Source organism: Ictalurus furcatus, chromosome 25, assembly GCF_023375685.1.
Source record: "Ictalurus furcatus strain D&B chromosome 25, Billie_1.0, whole genome shotgun sequence".
NCBI classification, from domain to species: domain Eukaryota; kingdom Metazoa; phylum Chordata; class Actinopteri; order Siluriformes; family Ictaluridae; genus Ictalurus; species Ictalurus furcatus.
In genome coordinates, this window is record NC_071279.1 from 19,419,950 (window position 1) to 19,429,908 (window position 9,959).

The 9,959-nt window shown below is 38.7% G+C and overlaps 2 gene segments (V, D, J or C); one reads left to right on the forward strand and one right to left on the reverse strand.

The window, feature by feature from the left end:
• The first annotated feature begins 553 nt into the window (after nt 1-553).
• LOC128601129 (immunoglobulin lambda variable 4-60-like) lies at nt 554-2,838 on the forward strand. The segment is given in 6 exon segments: nt 554-727; nt 826-1,167; nt 1,382-1,417; nt 1,541-1,639; nt 1,783-1,820; nt 1,950-2,838. Coding segments are annotated over 6 exon segments (687 nt in total).
• Nucleotides 2,839-6,924: 4,086 nt separating this feature from the next.
• On the reverse strand, nt 6,925-9,616 carry LOC128601133 (immunoglobulin lambda variable 4-60-like). The segment is given in 4 exon segments: nt 6,925-7,677; nt 7,856-7,954; nt 8,987-9,328; nt 9,427-9,616. Coding segments are annotated over 4 exon segments (618 nt in total).
• Between the last annotated feature and the right edge of the window lie 343 nt (nt 9,617-9,959).

Below are 9,959 nucleotides of genomic sequence, written 5' to 3' on the forward strand. Positions count from 1 at the left end.
AGCGAGCCGGTGCTGACGGTGGTGAGTGTTCTCACATGCAACACTATCGGTTCACTGCTCCATTCTCATGAATGCTGTAGTGTGTGCAGAAGTTACAGAACCTTGTTCTCATTTTTAATGACCACGCTGTCTGATACTGCTCAGGCGTTTTGGTACAAAGCCCCATGTGAAACTATGTGAGGTAATGACCCCAATGTTGAGAACTTATGGGCTAGAATAACCAGGATGTGATTTATGCTACAGTCAGTAGGGTTTATCTTAAACTACTTAAAGTAAACAAAATGCCAATAACAAGTATCAAAAGTGCATTTTTAAATAGCATCGTCAAGTACCATCTGTCACTGGTGGTACACTTCAGAGTCTGTCTTTTAAATATCTTTTGCCCCAAAACACTGGCACTGACCTAAAAGCACTTCATTAAACTTCTTCTATCAGAGAGGTTCCAGCACACAGGACTGATAGAGCTCCAGTACATCATATCTGTAAAGTCATGTGACTCATCACAGCATCAGAATAGACCAGAATTCACTGTGAGCTTCACATCTCATTACAGCTAATGGACCAATCAAATCAGTCCACAGCTTCAAAACATCCAATCAGGCGTGAGTCTGGACCTGCTTTTCTACTGAACTCACAAGTTCATTACCTCACTATCACTTTGTCTAAACAGGAACGATGATCACACTCTTTGTCGCGCTTTACTCTCTTTTTTCTCTCTGCACAGCTGGTGAGTAACATTTTGAAAACTTTCATTTAAAATAGTCAAATTTCATATTTAAATCATTTACTGACATTAAACATTAAATATTAAACACTTTTTTACAGTAAAAACTTCTGACATCAAGGAGCTTCATGTGAAAACAGTAAAGCGTGGAGAAAATGTAACTATGGAGTGTAACATGAGCAAGGTCAAAGACAAAAATAATTTAGCTTGGTACAGACAGAGTTTTGGAAAAGTGCCTCAGTATTTTGTAAGACGTTACGGGCAAAGTAATTACACATTTGCAGAGGGATTTAAAGATAGCCGCTTCAGTATGACTGTAAATGACCAGAAGTTTGATCTCAACATTATCGGAGCGAGAGAAGATGATGGAGGAGAATATTTCTGTGGAGAAGTGGAGGGAAATATAATAAAGTTCACATCTGGAACACGTCTGCAATTTGAAGGTAAACAGTTTTACTCTGATAACCTGCTAATTCCAGATCAACACTTTAACCAGAATTATGTGTACATATGCATTAAATGTTGAATATTTCACATTATTCATATTTAGTATCATTTCTGTTTATTTGCTGCTTTTCCAATGTATTTGTAAAGGTGAAGAGATGAAACACTGTCCTACACCTGGAACGGTTAACAACAACACAGATTCTGTTACAGGGTCCAATGAGGCTTCAAAGAGCAGTGATGGAAAAGGTAAGAGTTTTGATCAAATAAACTTTCTTTCACTTTCTATAACAGAATTTTCTGTAGTTAAAACCTTTTCCTGTTAATAAATCATCCAATATTTATACAAGTTGTTCCTTTTCATCATTTCAGGAGACAACTTTTGGATTATTGTCTTAACGACCTCCATTATAATATCTCTTATTGTAATCGTGTTTCTGCTTGGAGTTTTATATAAAAATCAGAGAAAAGGTTTGTTTACTTTTATTATTATTATTATTATTATTATTATTATTATTATTATTATTATTATTTATAGAGTTACTGTATAAATTTGTCACCAAAATGTGACTCCTTTCTACATTTAAACTTTACTTATGTGTATTATTGTTCAGGTGCTTCATCAAGAAACCATCAAACTCCCACCAATCAGGTAATCCAGTCTTCTATTAATTGTGATTCTATTCTGTTAAATAAATCCACATCTGACCTACAATCCACAATGCACAGAGAATTCTAATAGACAGCTATTTACACAATAACGGCTCTTGTTCTTTATCAGGCTGACGATGAAGATGTCTTGAACTATGCAGCTGTGAGTTTTGCTAAGAAACCTTCATCCTCCAGAACATCCAGAGACAAGAGCCATGAAGACGTTTATGCACAAGTTAAAATAAAATAGATAAAGACAAATGACTTCAGACTTGAAACACAACCAAAATGTAAGTGTTAATGCTGTTTCCATGGTGACTCCTAACATCATTCATCTACTGATTTGCTTCACTTGATGGATGTAGCTTTAAAAAATATTTCTGATCAAAATCCTACATCCTGCTGTTTTTTTCTTTCTTGAATGAAAGTCTTATATTTGGGATTTTTTCTCAGCATTTTCTCTTGCACATAATTTCTAGAATGTAAAAGAACATTTTGTTTGATTCTGAAGGTTAAAGTATTAAAGAACGGCTCATGGTTCACATCTTGCTTTAACTTTTGTTTTTAATTTATTTTGCTTTGAAACATAGGAGTTTTATAAAGAGGATAAATCTGGTGAATATCGTAATTAATGTAGATTATCTGAACATTTAGTAGTCAGTACATCTGTAAATGTAAAACTTTTATACATTTGAACAATTTTCCAGAAATACTGAGGACCTTTAAGAGGGCTGAGTATAAAGACGAGTGTTTACTGCATTACTGATGAGATTCCACTGTTTAACCTGAAATTAATCTCCAGGAAATAAATATTCAATTTCATTAGAAATGTATATTGATGACTGATGAAGTGTCGAGGTTTTCTTTATCTTAATGTTTTTACACAATTTACATTGTGCCTCCTTAATAAATTCCACAAATGCCATATTACACTGTGTGTGTCATCATTTTGTTAAAGTCCATTATCGATGTACCTAATAGTCCTCCCTGATTATATTCAGACATTTATGTGAGTGATGTTCATGACCGGCTTAGTGGTTAGCACGTTCGCCTCACATCTCCAGGGCTGGGGGTTGGATGATTGGATGTTTTGAAGCTCTGGACCGATAATGAGATGTAAAGTCTCAGTAAAAAAAAGGCTGTTTGTAGTCTACAAATAGTCGTGATGGGAAATGACGCAGCACTACATCAGTACTTTCAGCTGCACTGAACTTGTTAAAGTGTTTAAAGAACTGAGGAGGGAGATTAAATCCAGATTCAGTGATGTGATGTCGTAGAAGGAGCTTTTCATCTTCGCTGATAAACCCTGTTATGACACTGACATCACGGGAAAGTGAAATAGTTGAACTACAAGTATTTTTTAAACAGTGGAGGAAATAAGTATTGAACACATCAACATTTCTTTCTGTAAATATATTTCCAATGATGCTATTCACATAAATTTTTCACCAGATGTTGGTATTAAATCACAAAATCCACACACAAAGAAATCCAAACGTTAAATTTCATAAATAAAGTTACGTGTAATAAAGTGGAATACACTGGCCCATCTCGCTAGTGGGATGAGTTCCTGAGTGCCACTAGATCCAGTGGACTAAGTAATGTATCACAGTTGGTTGGACTATTAATAAAGGTGTTCGGGAGACCTGAATTCAACCCCGACCTAACATTTTTTGAGGAGGACCAGCCTGTCGGACAAACCTGTTCTGCCTTCAGCAGCTAATATGACGAGGCTTACAGGTAGGCCTCCACAGCCCAGCTTCAGTGACAGGACAGCCGGCACAGCCCAGCTCCAGCCCGAGGCCGACAGGGCGGCCTACAGAGCCCAGCTCCAGCCCGAGGTCGATGTGGCTACCTCACCTCGAGACCACCAGCTGAGACCCACGAGGTGGTCTCCCCTGCAGAGCATCAGACGGAGGTCACTGTGGCGACCTGATCTCCAGAGCTCCAGCTTGAGAAACAGGAGGTGGTTGTCCCTGCAGAGTTCCAGCTAGAAGTCAACTTGGCTACCTCATCTCCAGAGGTCCAGCCTGAGACCAACGAGATGGTCTCTCCTAACATGATCTTGCTAGAGGACTACGAGGTAACCTCCAACACCATGTTCCTGTCTGAGCTCAACAGCATGGCCTCCCAAGTTCACTTCCTGTTAGAGGTCGATGGCACAGCTACCAAGTTTTGCTCACGACAGAAGCCGATGAGACAGCCTCACATGTCTTGTGCCAGTCTAAGGCAGACGAAGAAACCTCCAAAGCCATGCTCATGCCTGAGGCCGATGAGGCAGTCTACCAAGCCATGTTCACGCCAGAGGCCGATGGGACACCCTTACACATCATATTCCTGGCAGAGGCCGATGGGACAGTCTCCTAAGCTTTTCTCATGCCAGAGGCTGGTGACACAGCCTCCGAATCTGGGCTTCTACCTAAGAACCCCAGCATTCATGTCCTACCCCAGCCATCTGACCCCAGCAAGCCTGATGCTGATCCACCACCTGCTTTCCACCTGTATGTGCAATGTCTGCTCCTCAGCTCCTCTGGAAAAAGACCACATTATAGACAATGCCTGCCAGGACCACCATAAGGGGGACTTTTGGAAAGGTGCTTCTCATTTCCTCATTTGTAAGTCGCTTTGGATAAAAGCATCTGCTCAATGAATAAATGGGGGATCTAGGGGAGGGGGATCTGTCAGAGATTTCCTCTCACATTGGAGTGAGCAGTGCGCTCAGCAGCCAGAAGCACTACAGAGAGTATGTATTGCCTGCATATTGGGATAAACTTTATGTAGTCCAGTGTTATAGTGTGTAAGGTGGGAAGAGAGAGGTGTACTTTCTGGATGTGGACTCAAGTATTCGATTCAAACGCTCTTAATGCATGTGAAGAAGTGTTACTGGCTGCAACAGCGCTCTGTCACATCACATGTTTCAGTTTAACAGAAATAGCATTGTGGTTTGACGATGGCTCTTCATAGATGTAGCAGCACATCCCTTAAGTGTTCACACTTACACACACACACACACACACACACACACACACACGCGCAGTAAAGCCTGGTTTAAACTTCTGCGTTAATGTGTTTTTGTGTCTTTGTCTCATGATACAGAGAGGGGGATTATGGGTAAATGTAGCATGCAGCGACATTCTAGTGCAGTCCTGTTTATATTTAAATGTAAACATTCAATACATGGATGAAATCAAGTCAACTTTAAATATAATTCTATTCTCCAAACTCTAAAAGCCGACTGTAATCAGATACTTCAGAAATGTTAATGCTGACAGCAGTGTACCATTTTTACCAAAAAGGCAATATTTTTTTAATAAAAATGATAAAAGTGCATGAATGAATAAATATGTGTTCAGTGAGACGTGCAGTTAAAGAGGTTTTTCTTTTACAGAGAGTAATGATGGATGAAATCTCCCCGCTCCTCTTCAAGGGCTACATCCTTCAGAGGAGAAATGGGTGTGTATCAGCATCACCTTCTGTCTGTACTGTGTGTATTGTGTTATTCAGTATCATATGGACTGGCGTGACACTTTCTGCTACAGCTGGGACACGTAGAGAACCAGGAGGACTGGTGTACTCCTCTGGAGGAGATTTAATGCTCCACCGCCCCGGGACATAAGCACAGAGAAGCCATTTTTGAAATGGGAGACAAGTTCGGTACGGATACACTCCACAGTTTTTTTGACTAGTTTCCAAGGTGAAAATAAAAATGATAGAATCTAGCATACAGGCTACACAATCAGCAGCTTTTCAGGCATGAAAGAATTATGAGAGACCACACCAACTGTGTGGATATACATGGAGATGGAGAACTTATTGAAAGATTTCGTTTTGTTTTGTTTTGAAGGTCTTTCCAATTTGTCTTCGCTCCAGCGACTGTCTGATTTCCTAATCCACCCCCTGCTTCACTGACTGCCACTGTTATCATCTTCCAGGGGTGTATTCCAGAAAGCAGGGTTAATTTACCGTCACATAAACCCTGAACTCTCGGTTGATTAACCCAAACCTTGCTTACTCGGAGTATGTCGGTTCCAGAACACCGGTTTAGGAGTTAGTTCAATCAGCCTCCAATTGGTAACTCAGAGTTGATGCGCATGCACGGCGAGGACATAAAGACATTATCAACGGATCGTCGATTTCAGGAGTCACCATGGAAACCCAGGGCGGAAAAAAGTGAGCTGCATACTTCAGCGAAGCAGAGTTAGAGGTTTTAATGCATGCTTATGAGGAATATAAGCCATTTATACAAAAAAAGTAACAGCTCGAGTGTAAATGCGTGAATTTGAAAGTTGAGAAATATATGAAAAATTTCCTTTCAGAACCCGTATATTTACACTCACTCCAGTTTCTACCTTAGTCATGATTTGTGAAAGGACCGTACTGAAACTGTACTGCGTCCCCCTCCCCCAACATCCTCCTCCAACGAGTGTTGGATGTGACAGGGCTGGACACACTACAGTTTGTAACATTGGACGAGTTTGTGCAATTAATTAAAGAACTGGGATTAATTAAAGTATAATCTCACACCTTTGTGTAGATTTGAATCATGTAATGATTAACCTGTATTAAACATGTTATTAATATGGAAAGATTATTTAATGGTAGATTTTGCTAACATTTTTAGTTTTGTGCTAAAACTTGCTAGAAACATGCTAATTCATTCTAACAACATGATCATTCATGCTAGCAATGTGCTAATTAATGCTAGCAACATGCTAATCCATGATAGCAAAATGATAATTACTGCTAGCAGTGTGCTAAAACATGTTAACAACATGTTAGAACATGCTAGCAATACATGGTATTTCGTGTTATATATTCTGTGTAGAAACATGCTAATTCATGCCGGCAACATGCGAAAACATGCTAGCAATACATGCTAGTTCATGCTAGCAAGGTATTTCTTTCTCTTTCCAAATCATTAAATTAAAAGCTTGTACAACTTTCAAACCTTCAGACGGCTTTCTCAAGACAACATCAAAGTTTATTGTGAATAACTTCAGCGATCTAGTTTGCATAAAATTTATATTTTACATTATAGTTGTGTGTGATATGTCTAATGCGACTCTCTGGACTCTCAAACATTTGCATAATGTGATGAGGAAAATGTGGTTTTCTTTGAAGTTATGAAGAAAAGTCTTTTAAATAAAGAGGACTACTGCGTTGTACATTCACTTTAGATTTTATTTAATTAAATGCATTTTTACATTTTCCCCTGAATTTCTCCCTAATTTATTCATGACCAGTTCCCGCCCTCCAGTGAGGTCTCCCCTGTCACACAACAGCTACCAACCAGGGAGGGTGAAGGCTATCACATGCTTCCTGTGAGACACGGGAAGCCAGATAACTGCATCTTTTATAACTTCTGACCATCAGGGGGCAGCATAACACACCCACAGATTCCCATGATTGGCTGGTGTTGCTGTGATTGACAGGGGAGAGAGAGTATGTCCCTCCCTCCCAGAGAGCACGGCCAATTTTGCTCTCTTAGACTTCCGACCACGGATGTCTGTGGCATGCTCAGGATTAGACCCCGAGACAATAGGGAGAACGATTTTGTACTGCGCCTCTCAGGAGCCCTTAAATGCAGCTGTAAGTACGGCTGGTAAATACCTCCACATTACAGTTAGACCAAAATCATTCCAATATACGGACAATATAAGCAATTAGCTCTAGTTAAATCTAACACACTGTTTTCTCCTTAAATCAGTATTTCTTCCATTTGTATCTGAATTTCTAATTTGATCTTAATTTGAAAACAATCAGGATTATTGGAAAGATAAGAAGCATGAAGGCAAGAACTCCAACTCTAAAAATGGAGAGCCAGACCAGCACATGCATCTGATCAGTACAACTGGAACCTGTATGGAAAAATAAAATTGTTAAAAAAAATAATAAACATCAGGAGCTGAAATATATAATGGAGTAACACTGAAAAAAACTTTAAATATTGGATGATTTATTAACAGGAAAAGGTTTTAACTACAGAAAATTCTGTTATAGAAAGTGAAAGGAAGTTTATTTGATCAAAACTCTTACCTTTTCCATCACTGCTCTTTGAACCCTCATCGGACCCTGTAACAGAATCTGTGTTGATGTTAACCGTTCCAGGTGTAGGACAGTGTTTCATCTCTTCACCTTTACAAATACATTGGAAAAGCAGCAAATAAACAGAAATGATACTAAATATGAATAATGTGAAATATTCAACATTTATTGCATATATTCCCCCTTAGTTCCAGGTAAAAAAAAAAAAAAAAAGCAAAAAAAAAACAGCCGTATGTAATCCGTATCCTCGGTTTTGTAAACCGCCTTAAAGTTGGGTTTATATTGGACATTCGCTGTACGTTCGAGCTTCTTTCTTCTATTTCTCAAGAAATAAACACACAAAAAGGACATAATGTGTATTGTCTTAATAATGTGTATTGAGTGGACATCGAACCAGTACATCTGAATATATTTTTAAATTTTCTCCCGTTAAAGCCCGGAAGCGGAAGCTGGCTTTGGGAAACGCAGGTCATCAGCGCAGTCAGTAAAAAGTGCATGACTTGGGCAACTATATAAGATTTTTATATGGCACAATAAGTTTATATGTGTGATATAATTAATAATATATATATATGCTATAAAAAATTCTTTATCCGTACTGTATCCTAACACTGCAATAAGTTAGATATCCTGTTAAGTAGACCACTATAAACTTAGTAGAATCTTATACAGTTGCCCAGGTCATACACTTTTTAGATGGTCCCTTACTGACTCCATTACAATAAGGCGCTGATGACCTGCGTTTCCCAAAGCCCGAAAACACCTTTGTCATCAGCGCCTTATAGTAATGGAGTCAGTAAGGGAAAAGGTTTTAACTACAGAAAATTCTGTTATAGAAAGTGAAAGGAAGTTTATTTGATCAAAACTCTTACCTTTTCCATCACTGCTCTTTGAACCCTCATTGAACCCTGTAACAGAATCTGTGTTGTTGTTAACCGTTCCAGGTGTAGGACAGTGTTTCATCTCTTCACCTTTACAAATACATTGGAAAAGCAGCAAATAAACAGAAATGATACTAAATATGAATAATGTGAAATATTCAACATTTAATGCATATGTACACATAATTCTGGTTAAAGTGTTGATCTGGAATTAGCAGGTTATCAGAGTAAAACTGTTTACCTTCAAATTGCAGACGTGTTCCAGATGTGAACTTTATTGTATTTCCCTCCACTTCTCCACAGAAATATTCTCCTCCATCATCTTCTCTCATTCCGATAATGTTGAGATCAAACTTCTGGTCATTTACAGTCATACTGAAGCGGCTATCTTTAAATCCCTCTGCAAATGTGTAATTATTTTGCCCGTAATATCTTACAAAATACTGAGGCACTTTTCCAAAACTCTGTCTGTACCAAGCTAAATTATTTTTGTCTTTGCCCTTGCTCATGTTACACTCCATAGTTACATTTTCTCCACGCTTTACTGTTTTCACATGAAGCTCCTTGATGTCAGAAGTTTTTGCTGTAAAAAAGTGTTTAATATTTAATGTTTAATGTCAGTAAATGATTTAAATGTGAAATTTGACTATTTTAAATGAAAGTTTTCAAAATGTTACTCACCAGCTGTGCAGAGAGAAAAAAGAGAGTAAAGCGCGACAAAGAGTGTGATCATCGTTCCTGTTTAGACAAAGTGATAGTGAGGTAATGAACTTGTGAGTTCAGTAGAAAAGCAGGTCCAGACTCACGCCTGATTGGATGTTTTGAAGCTGTGGACTGATTTGATTGGTCCATTAGCTGTAATGAGATGTGAAGCTCACAGTGAATTCTTGTCTATTCTGATGCTGTGATGAGTCACATGACTTTACAGATATGATATACTGGAGCTCTATCAGTCCTGTGTGCTGGAACCTCTCTGATAGAAGAAGTTTAATGAAGTGCTTTTAGGTCAGCAGATCTAACAACCCCAAAGAGGAATAATGTGTAATCCCGCTGTGGGGGAGGGGGACGCAGTACAGTTTCAGTATGGTCCTTTCACAAATCATTTGTCTAAGGTAGAACCTGGAGTGAGAGTATATACGGGGTTTTACGGTAACCATCAGACACTTGGGGGGGAAGCACATCTGTATTATTTAAGATGTAGACACTAGAAAGGT